The sequence below is a fragment of the Peromyscus eremicus genome, chromosome 7 (genome assembly GCF_949786415.1).
Source record: "Peromyscus eremicus chromosome 7, PerEre_H2_v1, whole genome shotgun sequence".
Classification (NCBI taxonomy): domain Eukaryota; kingdom Metazoa; phylum Chordata; class Mammalia; order Rodentia; family Cricetidae; genus Peromyscus; species Peromyscus eremicus.
This window is the reverse complement of record NC_081422.1, coordinates 10778792-10803050: the sequence shown is the minus strand read 5'-3', so window position 1 is coordinate 10803050 and position 24259 is coordinate 10778792. Positions and strand designations below refer to the sequence as shown.

General features: G+C 48.0%; 1 protein-coding gene across 1 annotated transcript in view; it reads left to right on the top strand.

Annotated features, from left to right (window-relative positions):
- Positions 1-4829, top strand: part of Endod1 (endonuclease domain containing 1) — a 33492-nt gene extending 28663 nt beyond the window's left edge. Inside the window, exon 2 of the mRNA XM_059267330.1 lies at positions 1003-4829. Within this exon, the coding sequence (XP_059123313.1) occupies positions 1003-2205 (1203 nt within the window). The 3' untranslated portion in view covers positions 2206-4829. The remainder of the gene's footprint in view (positions 1-1002) is intronic.
- The last annotated feature ends 19430 nt before the right edge of the window (positions 4830-24259 follow it).

The following is a 24259-nucleotide window of genomic DNA, read 5'->3' as shown; positions in this document are numbered from 1 at the left end:
CGTTTGGGTTTAAACTCAGCCACTGAAAAAAGAAAAGGAAAGTCAGGCCTGGAGAGATAGCTAGCTGATACAGTGAGTTCCGAATGAGCATGAGGACCTGAATTTGACCCCTAAACCCACATTAAAGAGGCCAGGTGTGGCGGCTTGGGCTTATCCCAGAGCAAGCAAGATGGAGAGAGACAAATTCCTGAGGCTGGATGGCCAGTCAGCCTAGCTTGATCAGTGAACTCCAGGTTAATGAGAAGCATTGTCTCAAAAAACAAAATTGGCTGGAGGGTTGCCCAGTGGTTAGAGCACTGGCTGCTCTTCCAGAGATCCCAGCCTCTCTTCTTAGCACCCATAATGGGCAGCTTCTAGCTTCCTGTATATTCAGCTCTAGGAGCTCTGTCTGACGGGAGATCTGATGCCCTTTTTTGGCCTTTGTGTACATCTGCACACACCTGCATATACCCCCTCACAAAACACATAACAAATAATCATTTTTTTTGTTTGTTTAAGTTTTTAAAACCCAAACCAACCAACAAACAAAACCAAGGCTTGGAAGAGGAACAACAAAACCAACTTTTGTTTGAAAAAATGCCGTAATGAAACCTAATTCTTCATAAGCTAATAGTATTGTTTTTAAAGGTGGGTGACTTTTGAAGAATGACACTCAGGATTGTCCTCTGACGTCACATGCATGTGAATGTATGTGCATACCTCCCAACATGTACCTGCACACATAGTCATACATACATTGAGAAGAATCATCCTGACTGTGAGGTGGGGCAAGAATAGAGCATAAGCAGGACATATTCTATCTAAGTGTGTGTGTGTGTGTGTGTGTGTGTGTGTGTGTGTGTGTGTGTGTGTCTGTGTGCGCGTGCGCGCGTGTGTGCTCGAGCCATGTCATGAGAACTCAAGGGTTAGGCATGGCAGAGGGGTAGGATTTCTCTGGAGCTTTGGTAAGTGATTCAGGTACTGTGAGCAGGGATTCATCTCAGCCCTGCCTTCTTCTTTCAGATTGATGACCCCGACAGCAACCTTGAGGAGGTAGTTGAAGAGGCTGACGCTGTCACTTCAGTGAATAATCTGGGAAGCAAGCAAGCCTTGAATGCAGACTACCTTGACTCTAACTATGAAATCGGACAGCTGTACCCATTCCTCCTTAGTGGTGACCTCCAGGCGTCCACATTCCCACTCACAAATTCAGTTCCAATGACCCAGTCTTTCAGGGAACGATGGCATATGAATCTCAACAGCCTCATGGACCGAGCCTTGATTCCACACTGTGGCGATGGCAAAGACCTGTATATCCTCACAGGCGCTGTCCCCTCAGACCACAGAGTTAAGGGCAAAGTGACTATCCCAGAATTTGTCTGGCTGGCAGCCTGCTGTGACGTTCCTGGAGGAGGTTGGGCCATGGGCTTCACGAAGCACACGCAGGGTGGTGACGTCATAGAAGATGTGCTGGTGAGAGACCTTGAGAAGCTGCTTCCTCATAAGCCTCAGCTCTTCAGGGACAACTGTGGAGAGACAGAGCAAGACACGGAGAAGATGAAGAAGATTCTGGAAGTGGTCAACCAAGTCCAAGATGAGGAGCGGTCTCTACAGTCTCAAGAGAGCATGAGCCCCTTTGCCGGCACCCAAAGCCAGCTGTCTGCCCCGCTGTCCCCAGAAGCACCAGAAGGAGGAGGCAGCTTTCTGGGAAAAGTCCTTGGTTTCCTTTTTACCCCATTCATCAAACTTTTCCAGTTAATTTATTACGTCGTGATAGCAGTCTTAAGGAACGTAGTCCATCTCCTTTGGTTTGTTGCCAAGCAGCTGATAAATGGCATCGAGAGTTGCCTATACCGTCTGGGCGCTGCCACTGTCTCATACCTTGTAACCATTGGACAAGAGTTGGTGGGCATTCCCTGGAAAGTGCTCAAGGTTGTGGGCAAGGTCATCAGGGCCTTCCTCCGGATCCTCTGCTGTCTGGTGAAGGCTGTCTGTCGAGCTCTGAGCATCCCTCTCCGAGTCCTCGTGGACGTGGCCGCTTTCCCGGTGTACACCGTGGGGGCCATCCCCATTGTGTGCAAGGACATTGCCGTGGGCCTGGGTGGCACTCTCTCCCTGCTCTTTGACACTGCTTTTGGCACCATGGGTGGTCTGTTGCAGGTTGTTTTCAGTGTCTTCAAGCGGATTGGCTACAAGAGTCCTTTTGACAATTCTGGGGAGTTATAGAACTCAGAAACCTAGTAGTGTCCTTTGCGGTGAATTTCATTATTTTCAATAGAGAGCTAGACTATTCTGTTTTCACAGCGGGTTCTGTTCTCTGTCAGCTATTGTGTTACGTTGCCTGGGGGTGGGTTGTCTTTTTCTGCAAAGGAGTTTGGCACAATTTAGACCTGATCTAAGTGAAATGTTCAGGGTAGGTTTGGAGTCAGGGTCCGCTGTGCACCTACAGTTATACATGCAAGCTTCCATGGGTGCGTTGACTTCAACACTGTGCTCTGACTCCTAGTGAAACACCTGAACTGACCCCAGCTTGTTATAAAAGATAAAAATAGGGAAGGAGAGGTTAAAGGTCATGAGAAATGGAGAAAGAATCCTGTGCCTCCCATTACTCTTGAGAGATTTAAGGCAAAAGATCTGAATATTGTTGTCCAGTCTCTTAGCATTTCTTTCTCTTCCTCTCCGACCCATCCAACCCTGGGCAGGTGCTGGTGACTGCTCTGTTGAAATCCCTCCCTATGGAGGCAGCATCTGCCACAACATCTGCCCTGGTATCAAGGGCTTGTTTGAGTTTCATTTCTCCCAAAGCTGAATTCTGATTAGGGTGAGTCAGGTCCCTCCAGGTGTAAAGGGAGCGGGAAGGACACAACATTAAGTAGGTACTGTGTGTCCAAGGGCATTCCTCGGGAGGCTTTGATCGACTTATATTCAATCTCTGGTTGACGTTAAACACAAAAGATTTGCATGTTAATCTAATATGAAGCTTCATATTTTGTGACATCTAATTCAAGTGAGTACTTGATACCATAAAGCACTCTGACTTCTCTCCTGAAATGATTGTTATAACTATCTAGGTGATAGACAAAATGAAGAATACTCTGGCCATCTCGGGCAGAAATAGATGTATATACATATTTAAGAATCATTATCTCTTAGAACATTATTTTTATAATATATTTGAGGCTAAAAAAAATATGTCTTTCATTAATGCAAGTTAAATTTGAGAGCTTATTCCTGATTTTGATCAATCACTTGTAATTTTAAATCTTGCACTAAATATGATAACAAAGGGAACCAAACTTGCTTTGTGGGAACCAAACATTCCCACAGTGGGAATGGATTGTCTAGTATTTTTTCTTAGTGTTCCAAAGAGTTATTGTGAAGGAGAAAAGGGCCAAGTGTGGTCTTAACTTGGGGACATCCCGGTTGGCGGGAAGTTAGTTGTAAAGACTAGGAGTCTAGAAAGAAAACAAAGAGGGAACAGTACCTCAGCTGTCTCCAGAGCTGGCATATGAGAGCCCGAATTTAGCAAGAATTAAGTTTTGCAGAAGATGATTTGAACTGCACCCGAGAAGAGTAGCAGCCTGCAAACTTCCATTTGGCCCTGATCTGGAGTCTGGACTGCAGAACTCACTTGGGTAGATGCACACCTTTTATCAAGACTCATAGCAGTATTTGTCAGGGTTTCTCTGTGTAAGTGGAGTGTGAGGGCTTGTGTTGGCACTGATAGGTCAAAAGAGGGACTCTCAGAAGTTGCCAGAGAAGCAGTCTGGCCAAACCCCCATTTGTTTAGGTCCCAGAGGCACAAGGAGGCTGTAGGCTTGATTTTGTTTGTGGGGCTAGCTGGAAGCAGGTTGCTATGAGCTAAGACACCCCATCACACCGGGTGTGCCTCCCTGAGTGTAATTAGGATTTTATCACCTATCAAATACTCCAGGCTCTGTATCATCAACTGGATTTGACACGGTTAGTGAAATGCCAGGTATCCACGTGAGACTGCATCTTGTGTGGCTCTCTTTCCCTCTCAGTGAATATTTGCATTCTTAGAGGCCCTAGTAGGGCACTCATGGCACCTGAATCCCTTTTAGGGAACCACTTGGAAATGCCTCCTTCCTGTATTCAGATGTCTGATTATTTATCTTTGTGTGGCTTTTTTTTTTTTCAAATGGGAAAGGATGATAAGACAAAAGTATATCCTTCAGGTTAGAGGGCTGAGACCCTTCACTCTGGAGTTTCTTGTGGGCAGGGTCTCTGAGTCACTGGAACCAGCTGCATGTGGCTTTGAAGTCCTACCAGGTCTCAGGGCTGCTGGTCCGTTGCCAGCAGGCTACTCGGGGCTCTGAGGTGGGAGTTTCGGCAGCTGAGCCCTGTCATCAGCTTGGAGATTTTGCTGTGGCTTCATTCCATTCTCAGGCTCTTGGAGATGCTGGCCAATTCTGTCATTCATGGAGCTGTTTTTCTAGTCTGTGTCAGCCATGTTCTTGGATACACCCTCTGCCTTTTTGTGCCTTTTCTGCCTAAGGCAAACTAGGGATTGGAAGGAACCAAACGCAGCATCCTTGGTCTTCATTCATCCATCTGTCTAGCAAACATGTATTCGGTCATCAAGGTTGCAGAGATGGAAAAAGCTCCATCCCTAGGAGTCCAGGACGGTGGGAAGAAGAGGTGGTACAATCTGTGCTGTGCTGTGTCCTCACAAGCACCACACTGAGGGTATCTGCCCTGCCCTCTCTAGCACAGGAAGAAAACCGGTGGGGAATGAAGGACGATGTTACAGAGGGTGTGGCCGTATCAAGCTATGTACAATGCTATGTACCTTGTAGATGCTCAATAAAGTCGTTGTTGACAACTCAGTGGTTCTGTAAGGTTTGTGGAGGAGCATCTGAGTGCTTGGAATGAGGTTTGGGGCTCTCTGGGATTACTTCCCTTTCTTCCTCTGTGAGGCTGGAGAGTAAACCAAGCCAATGCTCGGAGAGTGCCGTACTACTGAGTTACACACCACGCTCGTTTTCTTCTCTTTCTCTGTATCTGTGTGTGCGCACACATGAGTGCTTGTGTGGAGGCCAGAGGTGGAGGTCAGGTGCCTTCTTCTCACTCTCCCCCTTGTTTTATTGAGTCAGGGTCTCTCCCTGAACCTGGAGCTCACCAACCGGCTAGCTCTTCAGTGGGCCCTGGGGCCCTGCTTGTCTCCGCCTCCCTAGCTCTGATGTCACAGATGTGTGGGGTGCAGGGCATCTGAACTCAAGTCCTCAAGCCTATGCAGCAAGTGCTATGCCATCCTCCCAGGCCCTTTATTTTCTTCTTGATTCATATCAACTCAAGCAATTTTCAGTTTGCTTTTGTTCATTAAAATTTTTTGAGTTGTATGTGAGAAATTAGAAGCTCGGATGAGTGAAACAGGGCTTAGAACTTCTATTTATATCCTTCATTAGTACATACCAAAGGCCCATTTGCTTCATAGACTCTGGATCACATAGAAAATTATAGAAATGCTCCTATTTGTTCATGCATCAGGAAACACACACAGTTCAGAAAAGGCAGCCTGTGGAGAGAGAGAGAGGTGGTCCTCTGTGGCCTGTGGTGAGGCACCCCTTAGAGTGAAAGGGAAGAACTTCATTGTGTCATGTGTTGAGTGCCCTATCTAGTTAACACATCACATATGTTTTACACAGTGCTGCACTATGAGCATGTAGTGGGGCCGTTTGCCTCTCCTGTGAGTTCTCAGAGTTCTCATTGGCTGTCTATGTTGGTATTTCCCCAGGGTCATGATTTGATGTCAGAAGGACACAATGCAAACCAACTAGGCACTCATGACCACCTGTGTCTGTCCAGGGTTGCAATTTGAGATGCTCCCTGGAGGTGAGGAGGTCACTCCTGGAGGCCAATATTGCTCTGTAGTTCAGATGACAAAGTCCGAGTCCTGGCTTACTAATGTATGTGCATAAGTTACCTACCTCTACTTCTCATCTGAAAGACAGGGCTAACTGAGTATTCACCTGGCCAGGTTACCACAAACACTTTAGATAAACTAGATAATGAACATGGAGTGTCTGTCACTGTGCACACTGTTCAGCAAGTGTTAGCTGTGCTGCTGCTGCAATTGGCACTGTGCCCGCACGTTCTGGGTGAACTTGACTGGGAGTTTCCATAAAGATCATGATGTTTCTAGATCAAAGCTGAAAGAGTCAAAGTACAGGACAGGAGTCATAGAGGAAGTTAAAAAGTCAAAGTACAGTACAGGAGTCAATTTTGTGAATGAAAGTCAAAAGTCAAAGTACAGGACAGGAGTCAATGTCATGAATGAAGGTGAAAAGTCAGAGTACAGTACAGGAGTCAATGTCATGAATGAAAGCGAAGGAAACCAGGGTGCCTCATTGGTGTCCATGAATCTGAAAGACTAGGTGGATGTCTGGAAACATGATTATACGAAAACAGAAACCTGTGTTCGAAGTGTTTTTTTAGGAAGGGAGACACGAGGCTTTCTGGTCTCTGGCTCCGACAGACGTTTTCCTTCTGGTCTCTGTCTCCTGGGGCCCAGTATTTCATGACACATGTGGCCTGTCCAGACTTCTACTTAGGTGAGAGGAAACCATGCAGATGGCAACATCTTAGCTGCCAGGAAGTGGTGGGTCCTCACTGTGAATAGCCATTCTGTATTTGTCAGCCTCTTAGATAAGGCATTATGAATTCATTCACAGAAGGCTACTTGGCCTGGGGAAATGAGATGGCAGACTTTCTGGACCTCCACAGCTGAGCTCAGATTGTCAGACTTGGTGGCAAGTGCCCGTATCCCTCTGAGCCACCTCTCTGGCCCCAAGTCTTTATTCATAAAACCCAATGCATTTTGCCTCTGCTATAGAATATCTCACACACCTAAGACCCATTTGCTTTTCTGGGTAAGTCAGCTGAATCCCTGGGATGATAGACATTGACATAAAGATACATGTGAGTCACTTAACAGTGAGAGCTGAGTTGGAAACAGGTGAGATGCTATAGAAAAGCCGCAGGTGAGACTCTAGACTGCAGAAGGTGCCTCGTGCCTGGCAGCTGGCAAAGCCTGGGCCAGCCCAGGCTCTTCTCGGCACCAGACAGTACTCCTGACGGCACTTCTGGAGGTCGCAAGCAAGAGCATGGTCTCCTGAACATATTTGCAGATTGTGGTCCCCAGGTATCTACTGTTCACTGCATCCAGAAGTGAAGCAGGGTGGGAGCATGCTACCCGGTCCCCACAGATTGAGTTTCCCAGTGAGCACTTTGGCAGGGATTGCTGCTGCTGTGTTTGTAAACAAGAAGAGAATGGTAAGCAGCAGGACTCTGCAGCCACACTATTATCATTTTTTTCTTCTTCTTGTATTTGTGGATATAGGAGTTACTGGAGCAGTTAACCTGAAGGCATTTAAGAAACTGCTCATTCTCCTTGTTTCCAGCTAACACCCTAGCAGCCTGCTGCACTTTGGGAAATCTCACCACTTCCCTCTTCCTGTATGTTACAAAAACAAACAGTCTGAGGAGAGCTAACACAGTGTGTCCAGGTTATCAGTGACCTTATGAAATCTTCCCCCAAGCTGTAAACAGTTTCCCCATACAAGGAGATATCTGTTCAGTAGGTAAGAGGTGTTCTGGGATACTTTCCTGAGAGTTGGGAGGCGCCTACCTTAGGCCAGCCTCCCATGAACCCAGAGCCTTTCTGACTCAAGGAAAGCCCTTGATTATGAGTGCTGAGAACAAAGTGAGAGGCCTCCTAAGACCAGGACATTTGTCTCTAAATGTGAGTGTAAGAACATTCCAGGCTGGGTACACCCGAGAGAAACAAGGTTGGAGATATATTGCACACTCCAGTATGCACACTCCAGTACGCACACTCCAGTCCCAATGGTGTTGGTACCTGCTGCACAGCTGGCCTTCTGGGGTGCAGGAGGGGCTCCTTGACTTGTGATGTTTGCTGATTTCTATGGGTTTTCACTGCTGGTGTGATCCTCCAAAAGCAGCCTTGGGCAGAGGTGGTCACACCCTGCTCCCACCTCCACCCCACCCTGCCCTGTGCTTCCAAATTGATGTGCTGCTGGGAGCTGACTCCCCACACCACTAGGCTATATTCCGGTTGTGAGCATAAGATATACAGACCAAGATGTATAGACAAGGTCCATCAGAAAAGGAGCTGAAAAGCCACAGGGAGGCCAAGACATGCTGTGCAGGACAGAGGAAGTCTAGGGAATTTGCTTTGAATATTTATAGATTTGTATCCAGTTATCTTAGCCCAATGCCACTAGACCACGATTTAGCCCACACCTGTCTCCTAGTCTGCATCAGCCACTCTCCCTGTCTGGCTCGTCTGCTGCTCTGCCTCTGTGGAGTGAATACACTAAGCAGACCCCAAACCTCCTTGCGGGTGCTTTACTGTGGCAAAAGGGAAAGGAGCGATTCCAACAATGTTTCAGCTTTCTGTGGTCAATTCTGCTTCTCAATTTAAAAGAAGGAAATGTCATCAGGTTAACCTCTTCTGTGTTCGGTGTGAGTCTTCCTCCGATCAGCCCCAGTTCTTCCAGGACCTCGTTAGCGCCCACATTTGGTTTCTCAGATCTGGAGAAAACTGTCAAAACCAACACAGAGCACTCCACTGTCACACTCACTCTGGCTGAGACACCCTCCTCTGAGGTAGGGCTCAGTTTCCAGTAACATCTGTCTAGGACCCAGAAGCCATGTTAGGTGAGAATTATGCTATGATCTCTGAGAACATCTAGAGAGCAGCTCACTGTTTCCACATGTAGACAATTCCATAAGGGTCCTGATAAGTTGAATAGCAGCCAGGGGTCACTGAGCACTGCTGAGTAACGCGTGTGCCTGTTGGACATTGGGTTTGGTCATATACCTTGCCCAAGGCCACACAGGAAGTTAATGAACTTGTCTTGATGCACCAGCCCCACTCCAGCAGGCACACTTAAAGCCACCTCAGCTTTCTCTCACCTATTTCACCCCCAGATAAAGAGGCCATGATGGACTGAAGTTCACCTTGGTGAACCGATGGGCTCATTGGAGTTACTTGCAGGTTCATAGCCAATGCAAGACCATAAAAAGGAAGGGAAAGACCCCAGACAATATTGTTCCAAAGATAAGCTACTGGATCCTGGACCAAGTCAAGATGGGATGAAGGAACAAATGAAATACAAAGTCTGGTTCTTGGGTTATAGGACAGTGATGGAGAGAAATCTGGAGATGCACACAGAGCCTCCTCTCTCCTAAGGGGTCCAGTAGAAACAGATTCGGTTGCCATGTATGCTATTGTGTGTATGCTGAGGATGAGAGGGTCGAACCCCTAGCCAGGCTGTGAAAGTGAGACTAATGGCCAAGGAGTCCCACAAACCCATCGCCTTTATGGGGCTGAGCAGAGGCTGAGGTGAGCTTTAGTCACGCTGTAAGGGTTCCTCCACTTCTGCTTTAAGAAGGAGAAGCCACTTGCAGGCACAGGACTCCACTCTCACCGTGCTCAGCTCTCCAATCAATCACCCACCACTGCCCCAGACTACAGAAGCCTCTGTCTATCTTCTGGGGTCTGTCTACAGCCTCTGGAATTGTCTGCTTCCATCCTTCTTGCCCCAAAGCACACACTCACTGACATCTCCCCAAGAGTTCCGGCCATTTCTAAGGCATCATTCCCCTCTAAATGCTTAGCCCCCTCCCCTACACTCCAAAGGAAATACTCTACACTTTCCCTACAAGGCTTTCTTTATAATTCTAACTTTTTCCTGCCTAGAAAAGGATCGGTGATATTGTATAGGGCAATGTACCCTTTGAAGATGATTAAACAGATTGAGTCCCCCTCACAATACAAATACATTGTTAATTACAAAAATTGCGGTAAGCTGGTTAAGAGAGCGGCTCCATTTTGTGCAAACTGTAATTGCAGGCATTCCTAGAGATGTTAATAAAACCCTTACCAGGTTTTAGGCAAAACTTACCAACAGAGAGGGTAGAGGAGAAGACATCTGATTTGTGACTAGAGAGAATCAACTACGCAAGGAAGCGAGCTTTCTGCTGCTTGTGTGGATCGGTGCTTCTCCCAAAATCCTGAGAGTGATTCCAGGTCACTCAGGGAGGTGGTGAAGGGCTCTGCTCAAAACAAAAAACCCGCACACTAAATCAAACCAAACCAAAACACCAAATCCAAAATATGGCACAGAATTTACGACTGTCATTTAAAATAAAAAGTTCTAATCTAGTGCTTAAGAAAACATGGTGTTGCCGGGCGGTGGTGGCACACGCCTTTAATCCCAGCACTCGGGAGGCAGAGCCAGGCGGATCTCTGTGAGTTCGAGGCCAGCCTGGGCTACCAAGAGAGTTCCACGAAAAGGCGCAAAGCTACACAGAGAAACCTTGTCTCGAAAAACAAAAAAAAAAACAAAAAAAAACAAAAAAAAAAAAAAAGAAAGAAAAAGAAAAAGAAAACACGATGTTGTTCCTGAGGCCCTGGGTTAGAGTTCCGGCATGGACTGTTTAGCCTGTCTTTGATTTCAGTTCAAGGGATCTGGCGCCCTCTTCTGGCCTCCATGGGCACTGCACACATATGGCGCTCCATCCGTGTATGCAAAACTCTCCTACAGGTAAAATAAAACACAAAATTTTCAACCCCTGTGATTGTACATACCGCCTGCGAGACGTTTTTAAAGATAATTTTAAGAATCCATGAAACTCAGCTCTCTGTGGAGAATTGATAGCCGTCAACCTCAGCAGCTGCTGCTGGTGTGGCTCTGGTGACCCCAGCATGAACTCCTGAGGGTTTTGTAATAACTGGCTTCACCTGCCTCTGAGATCGCCAGCCTGTTAAAAACATGGCATCAGTGGGAAACCCAAGGAGGCTACTGTTGATTTTCCCTGACATTGTTTTTGAAACAGACTTGACCCCAAAGAATCATCGCTGATGTTTTTCTGAACTTCACACAACAGGGTATTTTTTCTTTTTCTTTTTAGTTTTGTCTTGTTTTGGTTGTTCTGGGAGCTAGGGGCTTAAAGCTGAGTTAACAAACAAGACCTAAGCAACAGCCTGAAAGACCTCTGCTGGCCCAGTTCCAGAGTTAGGCAGGCCTCCCCCCTGCCCTCCCTTCCTTCCTTGAGGAGATCAGTAGGGACAGTGACGTGTCAGTGGGTGTGCAAGAGTCCAGCTTCAGAATCTGGATCCAGAAGCCAGGGCACCCGAGAACTGCCACTCAAAAACACAAGGTAGTGCCCAGAAAACCCAGAATCAGGCCCCAGAGCTCAGGCTCCAGAGCTCATGTACGCTGTGTGCAGTGAGGGCGGCCTTAAAGGGAAATGCCTCCCTCCTCCTGCCGCCCGTACATACGAAACCATGTAGAGACGCCCACGTGTCTACCCCTGACATGGCCATTGCCGCTCTTCCTGGAGTAGATAGGGCTTAAAACTATTATTGGATTATGAAACTATTTAGAAAATCTATGACCACACAGAAAGCTTGCCTGGGACAGACGCCCACTAAACATGGACTAGGAGGTGCCTGACTGTGTCCAGGACTTGGAGCTTATAGGCAGATTGCGTTTTAAAAGGTTAGTAATTGCTGACAGAGCACTTTGTTAATCCATTTGCATGAGTCATCTCATTTAATTTTCCGAACACCCCCAGGAGGTGGCATTATGGTTCCAGTGTAACAAACTACTGTGTGCCTTAGTGGCTAAAAACAACATAATTACATTTTTTGGTTGTTGGTTTCTGGGCTCAGCAGGGCTCTTCTTTTGGGGGGTCTTATGGAATTGCAGTCAGGTGGCAGCTGGGGCTGTAGGCATCTAAAGGCCAAGGTGGAAGGATGCCCAGGAAAGTCCACTCACTTGGCTGCCACTGACACCAGCTGCCCACTGGCACGGTTAACCCAGTGCACCCCACACAGCATCTCTGGGAGCATGAGTTTCTCACAGCTTGGTGCCTGGGTTACCAGAGAGAACATTCCAAAAGATCCAGACAAGGAGGCTCACCTTGTTTTGGATATCCCAGAAGAATATTCTATGCAGTGCAATGGCTGAGCAGGTCAGCCCAGCCCAGATGATGGGCAGTCTCTGTCTAGTGATGGAGGATGGATGATGGAGCCTTTCTGAGGAGCAGCTGGGATTGGAAGAAATTCATGGAGAGGTGGATCGGCCACAGGCAGTCACTACGAATGTCTCATTTGGCAGGTAAGGAAACTTCAGGATGAATTAGCCAGGTTTGATGAAGTGTTTGTCTGAAATCAGCTAACTCCAGAGTTCTCTGGTCTTCTGATGGTGGCAACTTTATGTAGGGCAGAGCTCTCAGATCTGAGTTACAAAGAAGCCATTCTTTTCAGGGGTATGGTGCATTTATAAACACGAGGAAAATATATATTAAAAAAACTTTGTGCAGTAGAATTCTGAACTGGAGTAGAATGTGTGGTGTGTTCAAGAACCATGCCAGAAGGAGGTGCTGGGAACCTCCCTTGCTCAGTGCTCTGGACACTCACACACAGTACAAAAACACATCCTCATAGAAGCCCTTGTCTCTTGGTGGCAAATGAGATTTAGAAAGATTAAAAACTTACCCTAAATCGCAAAACCAGGGTTGACCGTAGGCATTTCCTGCTTTGTGGGTGTGTTTCCTGAGAACCACTGAGAAGTGAGAGGTGAGTTAATGGGAGATCCTAGGAGGAAGTTTACAGAGTACTCAGGGGCAGCAGGAGGGAAGCAACCAACCAAAAGAACTGGAAAAACAAAACAAAACAGGGTTCTGAGGACCAAAGTCTTGGAAAGGGAAGGCCACAGATAGACATGAAGGTGGCCTGTGCCACAGCCATGGAGAATTTAGCAGACCCCATGGCTCTGAAGCTGGGACAGCCCTTCTGAATTGTCTTAGCAGCATCAAGGGCCTGCACCGTTAACACCAACCCAGTTCCCAGTACAGGCGACGCGGTAAATAATATAGCCAGTGAAGGTGCCATCCTAGGAGGGAGTTGTAGCTGATGTGTCTGGGCAGCCAGTCATGGCCCTGGACATGTGGACAACAGTATTTACGGCCCAACTCCCAGACAGTTCTCAAAGGGTAGGCCAGGTCTCCTAGCTCAAACAGAACACCAAGGCAATGTTGTAATGGCTCCTTACAACCTGCACATGGATTCCTTAGGGCAGGCTGGGGCATTTTAGTGACTGTGAACTGAATTTGTTTTTCTCTAGGGCTCCAAATTGTGGCTACACAACTACACAGAAGCACTAAAGCAGTGGTTCTCAAACTGTGGGTTGTGCAGGGTCACCTAAGACCACCAGGAAAGATAGTTACGTCATGATTCATAACTGTATCAAACTTTCAGTTATGGAGTAGCAATGAAAACAATTTTATGTTGGGGGCTCACCACAGCATGAGGAACCGTATTAGAAGGTCACAACATTAGGAAGATTGAGAACCACTGCTCTAACTGTAAATAGTTCAGGGACAAGAGTCCCTCATAGAGGCTGAGAACAAACAAACCAGTCACAATGTGTCATCTTCGAAGGCTAGCATGAAAAGTGGAAGAAATAAAACAGAGCACGCAGGCCTTTGCCAGACCCCATCCTTCAGTCTGGCTGGTCCAGCCTCCCCTTCTTGAGCTGTAGGGGAACCGGAAGAAGCCGGTGAATGGAGAATCAGAAGTCGGTGGGGCAGAAGAAAAGATGAACTTGAGGTTTTCTGGGTGAGAAAACAAGAAAGAGAAGAAGAGAGTTGAAGGGAAGAGAGGAGGGGACACATTTCTCAGGAAAGAGTGGCAAGAAGTTCCAAAGTGTTGCCAGAGCACATTATCCCTCCCTCTGCACCCAGACTCCCTTGACTGCCCTGTCACTGGCTCCCTGTCTACCTTCCTGTCCCCTCTGAATAGCCGCAGATCAAGGCTGGCACATTGTCACTGGTAGTCATGCTCCGGGCCGGGTGTTTCTTGGCATCTTAGGCAATGAGTTGGAAAGTTAGGCACCACACAGGTTTGTAAGAGAAGCAAGGTGATTTATCTGGGGTGAACAATTAGTACAGGAAACACAGCAGACTGACAGTGGCCATAGGCTGATGGGGTGTGGGAAGATGCCATTTTCTGTGGCACATAGAACTGGAGTCAAGGAACGTCTGCCAGGGCTTTTGGAGGGCTGTGATGGAAAGGGAACAGTGTCTCAGTGGCATTTTTCCTCATCTCTGGGCATGGTGGAAGATGCATGCATCTGTATCTGTCTAGATTCCTATAGTTATAACTATGTTATCTACGCATCTGTCTCATTGTCTGTGTCCACATGGCTGTACATCGATTTCACCATTAACTGTATTTCCCTGTACCTTTGTCCTCCCTGGTTAATTTCTGCAAGCCAGACAGCATGGGGTTTGCGACTCCTCTGTCGTTTATTGGCAGCAAACTTTGCACAAATTTTCCATCCTGCCCGGGGGCCCCTGTCAGCAAGAAGTCAAGGGCTGCAGTACTCACAGTGCAGGCGAAGCCCCATCCACCCCCTGGTGTGATAAGGAGGGTCTATTTCTCTCCAGGCAGAAACGTCCCAGAAGAGTGGGGCTTGCACTTTCTTTGGCATCCTAGAAGAGATGGGCGCCCAGGGTGTGCAAGATCAAGACCAGCCAATTGAATGTGGCCACAAAAGGACATTCTTTTCCTTGAAGGTGGAAATGACAAGGCCTGGCTGCCCGAGAGATGTCCTCCTTCACCCTGACTCACAATGGCTGCGCTCAAACAATACCTTTGTCAAATTCGAGCCTACAGGCTTGAAAAAAAAAAAAAAAAAAAAAAAAAAAAAAAAAAAAAAAAAAAAAAAAAAAAAACCCAGCCAGAACAGTTCATTTTCCCAGGAGTAGGAGCTGACTTGGTTGGGGACCTTTACACACAGTGGAGATGTGGACACCTGCAAATTCAGAGGTCAGAGTTGAGAAAGAATGAAACCCTCTGATAGGCCTGCCTGCCTGGCAGATGCAAGCACACTCTTGAGTGTGTTGCTGCACCTTGTGCAGGGCCTGAGAGTGAACAGTGTTTGCCTGCAGTTGCAAAATACACACAGAGACTGTGTATGCATTCACACACACATACATCCACATGGGGACTCAGAGGCCCTTGAATAGCATCTCTCCGTTCCTAGGAGGTCTTGGTGGAGAGAACATCCCTGCTGGGATATGCACAGTTGACCTGAGTCTCTCTGGGTTGTTCCCTGCTGATGGGGAACAACAGGGCCGCCCACAGGGCATTGCAGATCTAGGACAAAGTGTTTGTCCCCAGCTGTGATTGAGCCTCCATGCCTGGCTCCTGGCACATCCTGAGAGGTCAGAGTTATGTGAGTCCCAGTGTTTCTTCCCCTCCCCTGTCCAGCTCTGGAGACACACAGCAGGGGTGAGATGGAAAGGGTTAAGAAAGGCCGGTGGGATAGTGGGCCCAAGTCCTTTTACTTCGATCCTTTTCTTTTCTTTGGATTGGAGCCTTGGATAGTAGCGTGCATGCCTGCCCACCTTGAGGTCCTTGCCTTGTAGGCTGACTGAGATGAGAAGGCTGGTGGTGGAGCCTCTTGCTAATTTGCATCTAGACAGTGCCACTGGGGGTCCCCAGGCATGCCTGACAGACAGCAAGGGGGGCCGGTGCAGAAGCTGCTAGATGGCGGTGCTCTCAGATCGGGAGTTAGGTGCAGTGAAGGTTGAGTTCCACCAGACTCTGACAGCCTGCTCACTCTGTCAAGGTGGCCAGACAGCACTGAATGTGCCACAGTGCCCTCTTTACTGTGGAGCCTCTGAGCAATCCCACACCAGCAGGGAGCAGCCTGCTGTTCTCTACACTCTTGCACAGTGAGTGCATTTCCCAGCTTTACCTGCAGAGGGCACGCTTAGTCCAGGTTTCTGTGTGTGCCGCTCAGCATCGCTCCTCACTCTACCACTGGCAAGGTGGGACTTAAGCATCTTCCAGGTGGATGTCCCTCTTCTCTGCATGGCTTCTCTTTCCTGCCCCTCTCAGGGCAGCATGGGGCATCCTGCACTGGTTCTAACTGGCCAGGCTCTCCAAGAGAAAGTGTCTGTCCTTGTCACTAGTAAAGCCCAGGTAAACTGGCTGTGTGGAGGGGACTGTTCTTTTGTCTCTCCTTCCTTTTAAGAACTGTTTACATTTTAAGTAGCTGAAAAGTTTCCAACATAAGGCAAGAGGGACAGAGAATGGTTGTGTGTAGTATGTGTCTGTGTATCTGTGTGTCAGTGTGTGTCTCTGTCTCTGTGTGTGTCCGTGTGTGGGGGGGGGGGGAGGGAGGGAGGGAGGGAGGAAGGGAGGGAGGGAGGGAGGGAGGGAGGGAGGGAGAGGGAATGACTGCCTGTGTGCAGAGGCCTTTGCTGCCTGCTGTGGTAACGGCAGTGGCTGTGGGCAGAACTGACTGTCCTCTGGATGTCCTCATGAGTTTCCTCTTAAAATGATTCTTCTTGGCAATTAAAGGCTCATATGATCGTTTTTATCATTCAACACATATTTATGGAATATCTACTATGTGCCAGTTAAGGAGGCCTTGCTGGGCCTGTGGTCAGACCCTGAGTGTCACACTCTGCTGGAAAGGGGCAGTTGGATAGAGCTCCACAGGCGTGGCAGATGGTGGATTCAATGGGAAAGCAGGGGAGAACTGTCCTTGGACATTTAGCAGCAGATGGAAATTGATATTCACAATCTGAAGGCCAGAGTAGTGATGTGTGTGTGTGTGTGTGTGTGTGTGTGTGTGTGTGTGAGAGAGAGAGAGAGAGAGAGAGAGACAGACAGACAGACAGTTGAACCTTGACCTATAAGAGCAGTGCTAGATTTGAAAGGTCTCCTGTGCCATGATGTATGGGTGCATTAAGCACAACTCTGAGAAGGATGGAGTGGCTTGACCAAGACTGGACAACTTTGGAAAAGAGAGTAAAGTGGTTTAATTTTGGATACTTTTAAGAAAAGCAACTAAAAAGGTTGATTAAGCAGACTTCTGCCTGTAGAGAGCCCAGCTAGAAGTGGGAAGTGAGGTTGTCAGGGTACAGGTGTGGGCTGGAAGGGCTTCCAGGACTACTGTGGTTGGTGAGGGGACTTGAGGAAATCCAAGCTCTGGGGCAGTGGTTCTCGGGGGTCGCATATAGGATATCTGGCATATCAGATATTTATGATTCACAACAGCAAAATTACAGTTATGAAGTAACAACAAAAGTAATTTTATGGTTTGGGTGACCACAACATGAGGAACTATGTTAAAGGATCGCAGCATTAGGAAGGTTGAGAACCACGGCTCTAGAGGTGTGGTTTATGTGCCTCAGAAAGGAACTGTGTTAGACAATGTAGTGTAAATGCCACTTCTAAAACTGATATGACAAACGGAAACATACATAAGAGGAGTGCAAGTTACAAAGTGCCTTGTGTTTGGGTAGAAAAGCTGGCTAGTCTACCCAATTAGTAAGTAGAGAAACTGGAGTTGTATAAGTCCAAGCAGTGTAGGCCATGGGGTAATGTGGAAGTCTGTTGGAGTCCAGCTTCGACCTGTTCTCACCTATTGAAGGGTTCATGGGTGGAGGACAGAGGAGTGAGGAAACATTAGGTAGAAAGATAGAAAGAGACGATAAGAAAGACAGAATAGCTTCGGGAGGGCCCTGGATCAATACCTAGCCACCCAGAAATTTATTCAGAAGGGTTTTTTATAATATACCAAGGGGAGAGGCAAAAGACCTCCCCCTTGCAAGATCAAAGCACACCATACAGCCAAGTGTAGACCCTTCCAAACACCTGGTAAACATGCCCGTGGCCAAATCATCTCCTTGTGTAGCCCTCTGACCCTGAGTAAAGTCTCACTAGGAAGCCTCTGTGGGCCTCCACAGGGTCGGGGTGGCAAAGCTGACATTCTGTTACCCACTCATCAAAAAGCCAGGCAGGCAGTTCAGAAGAGACATGGCCTCCACAGCAGGACATGGCAGGTAGTGTGGCCTGGGCTGACTGTTAACTCATATGCAGTGTGTGAAAGATGTGTCCACCTTGGCATTCCCAGGGGAACAAGAAAAGTCTCTTGTCTAACTCAGGAGTTGCATCTCTGTGCTAGGGCTACTTCTTTGTCTTTGCCACACAACCCTGTCGGCTGCCTGCTCTGTGTTCATCCTTCACTAACTCTCATGGCACCCCACCTGCCTACTCCATAGAAAATGGAGCCCCCCATGGCTATGTGGCTCTCTCACAGGTCTGCATTGGACTTCTTCCTCAATATCTTTCCTTTTGTTTGTCATATCCCAAATGGGCAAGGCTGCCAGATTTAGCAAAGGGGGAAATAGATCCCCTTTAAATTAAAACTTTAGGCAAAAAAAAAAAAGAAAAAAATATGGTACATACTTCTATTTTTAAAATTGTTCATATGGAATTCAGCTGTCCCTGGGTGTCCTGTATTTTCACCTGGGAACCTCCTATGGGAATGGCAGTCCTAAAACTCTGTTTCCATCATTCTAAACCTTCCAATGGTTCCTATTGTTTCTATGGCGGGAGCCAGGAACTCAGGTTCATGTAGGTACTTAGTGCAAAGATCTGAGTGGGTAAGAGAGGTAAGGTAGAAGCAAAGCAACTGTTTTCCCCATCCCAGATATTCACATGTAGATTTAAAAACTATATAATGAATCTCAACTAAAGCAAACACACACACATCCCACATACCTACCCTCTTCCCACCCACACCCAACCTGTATGCACACAGTTCTCAGGGCGCCAAGTTTCCCAGTGGAAACCTGGACTAAGCCCAACCACTTGGCCTTCACTTGTAGGTCCTGGTTTGGCCCTTTGGCCCCTTCCTCTCACTACTGTCCAGCTTGGACCCTTCTCTAGCTTTTCTCTACCAACTGACCATGTTCAGCCCTCACAGTCATCTTCCTCTCACGCTAGTGCCTCTGCCACGCAGGACAACCATGCCCCTCCCTTCATGTTCTGTTTCCATGGTGAAAGTGCCTATCTATCTAGGGGCAGCTCCAGTGGCCATCGAGTCTCTCTCTCCAGCAGACCTAAAAGGAGACGGTCCCACAGGGACTCGACCATGTCCTATGCCCTTTATGTCCAGAATCTCCCAGTGACAGAGTTACTTAAGGACAGTGACCCTATTTTGTGAACCTTCAGATGCCACAGTGAGCATTGTTGCAAACACACGCTCAGTGGGTATTTACCATGGGTCTGAAAACTCATAACTGCATCAGCTGCAGACTGGTGGCAAAGCTAGAGACCAGGGTGCCTCCTTTGCCAACACTTCCTGGCCACACCTGTCCCCTCCCTACTCTTTCAAACAGTTTCCAAGTCAGAGCTTTCAGCCCAAGTTGTGTAAGCATTGGCTTAAATATGGTTCGTGTAGAGCCCAACCTTGAAAGATGGTTCTTTGTAAGGCTTCACTCCTGTTGGGCAGGTGAAGTAAGCCAGACATGGGGCTTTGAAAAGAATTCCACTTTGGCAAAGTCTGCCTTCTGGTTCTGAGGAGGGAAAATGCCCAAGGCACATTGGTGACTTGGAGACTGTTTATATAGGTCAGAGTCCTGGAAAAATGAAAACTAGACATTAAACTTGGCGAAAGAAACAGGCACAGGCCAGGTGACCTCCAGTTTTGCTAACTCTGAAGGCTTTAAATGTATCACCTTCTCTGATTCGTTGGCCTGCCTAGCGACGTTCTGGCTGGTGTGAGCTGGGCAAGGCTGGCTGCCAGCTCCAGGACTGGTGTGCTGCCAGCTCCAGGACTGGTGTGCAGCCAGCTGTGTATCCAGCTGTGCCTTCAGAGGACTCCCTCTTCAAGGCTTCCTCCAACCCCAGATATCACCGCTGCCTCTGGGAGCTGTGTGGCCAGCCAGAGCCCCTCTGCAGGTCCAGTGGCCCCTTCCCCTCTGAGCATAGTCATTCCACAGGAAGAGGTGTCTGGAGAAATGCAGCTTCTGTGTAGCGTCAGGCCGAGCTGCGCAGGACAAACCCGGCAGTGGAGTCTCAGTCAGACACACTACAAGTAGCTCTTTGTTGCCCACCAACTTCCACGAGGCCATACCAGGCCCCTTGGATAGGACTGTAGTGGAGGTATTGGCAATCATGGTCAGGGGACTAGCATGTGGTGGGAGAACGGGTCTCCTGGGTTAGTGGTATTCTTTCAATCGCCCCGTGTTAGTGTCTGGTGGGCAGAACTTGCATACACCTGTGTGCCAGGTGCTAGGAGAGGAGCTGCAGAAAATGAATAAAATATGGACGTGACTAAAATACAGTCCCTAGATGTCTCACTCAATGGAGGAGATGGGCATGGGTGCCATGGGCACTGGAGTTGGCAGCATAGTACCGTGGTTCAGTGGTTCAGAGCACTTCCCTGGTGTCAGACAGCCTGGCCTGGCCACTGATGGGCTGTGTACCATTGAGCTGGTCACTCAGTTTCCCTTTATCTTGTATTTTGGATCCTAAGATCGCGCTCACTTCAAGGCTTGGGGCTTTGATGCCCAATGCTGTTTATCGTTCACACATGTGCGAGGTGGAGGAAGGGTGTAGGTGCCCAGAAAGGAGCAGCTCCTTGGATAAGGTGGGGTGCAGGGGCTTCAAAGAGGAGGTGACATTTGCTTTGTACCCTGAAAGATGAGTAGGGGAGTTCAGAAGACTTGGATTCAGGGAAAACCGGGGTTTGGGGCATGTGGTCAGAGAGAAGACCGCAGCTGTGGGCGAGGACACATTCCTGCAGGATGGGGGAGTGAGAGCCTGCCCTGGCCCCGAGTAGGTTGGGAAGGGCCTTACTTTTCATTGCTCCTATAAAGGTGAAGAAGGAAGGCAAAGTGTTTTAAGGAATTAAAAACAAACATCATCTACCCAGGGGCACTGAACCAGTTGGTAGAGCTTGGAATTCGAGGTGGGGTCCTGTCACACTGCACAATCCTGCTGCCTTGAAGATCTGCCACCCATGTGTCCAGTTACATTGGGCTGCAGTGCATCAGACCATACTTCTCAAGAATTAAAGGAATCTAGAATGCAGATGACATGGACCTTGCTGAATCAGCATCAAGATTTAGTCTGGGGTGTGTTTCAGACACCCAACAAAACTGTTAGGCTCTATCCAGATGGCTTGGGCCCCAGTAAGTGTGATCGTCTGACTATCTAGTGCTCTGAGCATAAAAATCACCATGGCAACCACTGTTATCTTCGCTTTGGTATTGGCTTGGCATGGCTGAGAGAGACCCCATACTGGCTGGGTAATTTTGCTTTAACCAAGGGTTTTGTTCCCTTAGGGGCCCATCATGGACCACTTTGTGCAGGTTCTAGGCCTGGGGAAGAGTCCAACTGCCAGTAATCAGCAGGCTGAGAGCTCTGCTTTACCTAGGTGAAATCCAGGGTGAGCAAGATGCTGGCCTGACAGCAGTGAGTGGTGGCAGCCAGCAGGGAGAGCATTGGCAGGTGGCATTCTATTGTTACAGTCCTCCTGTCTGATTGGATATTAGGACCCTTAGTCCTACAAACATTGTAGCCCCTTTGCAGGCCTTGGTATCAGAACCCTGGGCTCCTGGCAGTGACCAGTGTTACAGGGCCCGGTTCTCTGGAGCTCTCCTGGTGAGCAGGGCCTGCATGTTCTCCTCTCTGGCTCCTCATAGCCTTTTATCAGTGCTCTGCTCTCTCATGGCCTCTACTGCTCTTCTTTTTCTGCCCTGGTTGCTCTGAAATTGTTATCATCAAGGCTGCCTGACCCTTCAGTATATACTATCTGGATTAGCTGAAGTGCTGGCCTGCTCAGGACTGTGCCTGAGAGTTGGCCACCTGCTACCCCTTGGGAGCTAGAACAGTCAGCTGACTGCTCAGGATGTGGGCACCAGAATTTGCACCAGTGGGATTGCTGTCCACTAGGTGGGATTTAAGCAAGCAGACAGGGTCGCCAGTGGACAGGGTGCACAGCAGAAGGGCCAGTCACTGCAGGCATTTCAGCTGTCTAGCAGTGTTACTAATGGACGTAAGCTAGGCTGTTTGGAAGCATACTGATGGGGACTGAAAGCTGGGCAGTAGTGGTCCCAGCTGCTGAGCCTACCTCTTCGTGAGCTGTCAAGTCCACCACTGCTGCCCACTCTGTGCTGCCTCTGCTACCAGCCAGCTCTGCACAAGAAGGTGTGTATGTGTGGGGAGATAGATAGATAGATAGATAATAGATAGATAGATAGATAGATAGATAGATAGATAGATAGATAGATAGCATAGTAGATAGATAGACAGACAGACAGACAGGGCCCATCCTTTACTAGGCCTCATGTTGTAACACCTAAGCAGGTAGCACAGGAGAATGTCTCTCAAGGGGTGTTTGGACCAATCACTGCCACTTGTTTGGGTCAACCATAGCCTTGTCTCTTAGCACCAATCAGTCATTAATGCTTGTGGCTTTGGACCAATCACAGCCTTACTCCTTAGCAACTCCTTAGTCACCTTTGTCCCTTCACCCTGGAAAGTGCTCCTTCTTTTTTCCCTCCCTCCTAAGGAGGAAATGGTCCATCTAGGCTTGTGATTATAGAAAGGTAGACACAACTGTTTCAAATGGGCCTGGCAGGAGCTGCCTTCAGGAGTGGTGATCAGCTGGAATCGTTGGGATCGTTTGAAGAAGTCATGGAGAGTTCTGGCTAGCTGGTATTGGCAGAAGGGTAGCCCCACTGACCATTAGGCATTATGGTAGGCCTTGCTTAAGACAGCACAGGAAAGAAGTGAGAATCCAATACCTGGTGATCAGAGTCCAATTGCCCCTTTCCCAACATCATTTCTTATTTACAGGAACATGAGTAGCAGGTGCTTACACCATAAACATAAGAACTACCAACAATAGTTTCAACAGATTTTAACCATGTTTTAACCATGCTTAACATCTCACCCAGTGCCCAGGGAATGCCTAGTCCTCCCACCTGTCTCAGCTGGGCCAGGGTCTGTGATGGCTCCTTCACCCAGCACATTCACAGACTCCTTCTTCGGTTGTTCTGAGTGGATTCTTCAGCTGTTCTGGTATTTTTGGAGACACTCACTGGTCAAGTCATTCTGAACTGGGAAGGGAAGACCTTGCAGTGGGCGAGGAGGCAACATGTAGAGGGGATTCCCATCTCCATCAGTTTTGATGCTAGGAGATGAGACTACCACAGACCCTATAGCACTTACCATGGGGGCACCTGGCACTCACTAGCATCCTGGTGGGGACTGACTGGCTTGCCTTAACATTTAATCTTATTTCTTCTCTTTCCCCTTTGCTTCAACACATAAGTGAGGTAGCTTTGTGGCCTTCTCGCTTTTTCTCCTCCATTTCTGTTCCCTCCACCATAAGTTCCATGTGAGGACCACATCTCCTCCATTCCCTGTTGCAGCCAGCATGGGGACAGGTGTGGTACAGGCCCTTTTCTCTGTATCACTGGTTCTTCCATTCCTTGGTTCTTTCCACTTGACCTGGCCTGTAACTCTCAGAAGTCCCTCAACCCTCCTTCATGGCTTACTGTTTCCCTAAGCCCCATATACAAAGCCTCGATTAGTCTACTTGATATCTTTGCCCAAGTGCCTTAAAGCCATCTCAGATTCCCAGATATCAAGACAAGTGGTGTTTTATGGAATCCCTATACTTTGAGTCTTGTCCGATGTGAGAGACTCTGGGAAAAGAGACATTTTCTGAGATGGACTTTCTCCCCACCTTCTCCCCAAGGTAAGGGAAGCTTACCTTAGAAGCTATAGTTTGATTTATAACTTTTTATATAGAAAAGCCCCCACCAACAAAGTGCATTAGTTTAAGGCTTTCCTGAATCTTGTAGTCCATATTCCTAGGTGAGAATGGATTAATGGACCTCACCTCTTATTTATTAAATCATATGGCCTTTTTTGGACTAAAAAAATTAATTTTTTTTAAAATTAAAAATATCAAGTTAGCCAGAGAAGAAAATTATCTCATTGTTTGGAGCACATATTATCTTTTTACATCTTAGTAAAGTGTCATGTAGATAGCATATGACAATAGTCATTTATACCTCTGATCAAGAAGCCTGGGCTGAATTAAGGTGGTGCACTTCAGTATAAAAATGAGAGAAAGCATCTGGGTCTCTGGCCCTACTGAGCCAGGGTCTGTGTTGATGTCCACGGCTCCTGTTACCATCGAAGGCCATGTGAATGCCTTAGGTCTGGGCCACCACCTGGAGCCATGTTTGTGTCTGAGGGCCACCCTGCTACTGGAGCCATGCCTATCTGAGTGGCCTGTGCTGCTACCTGGGTGACGGTAGCATCCAGATCCAGCTGTTGCGGAGGATTATGTCTGCGTCCATGGTCCTACCACAGCTGGGGTCTGTGTTGAAGTCCGAG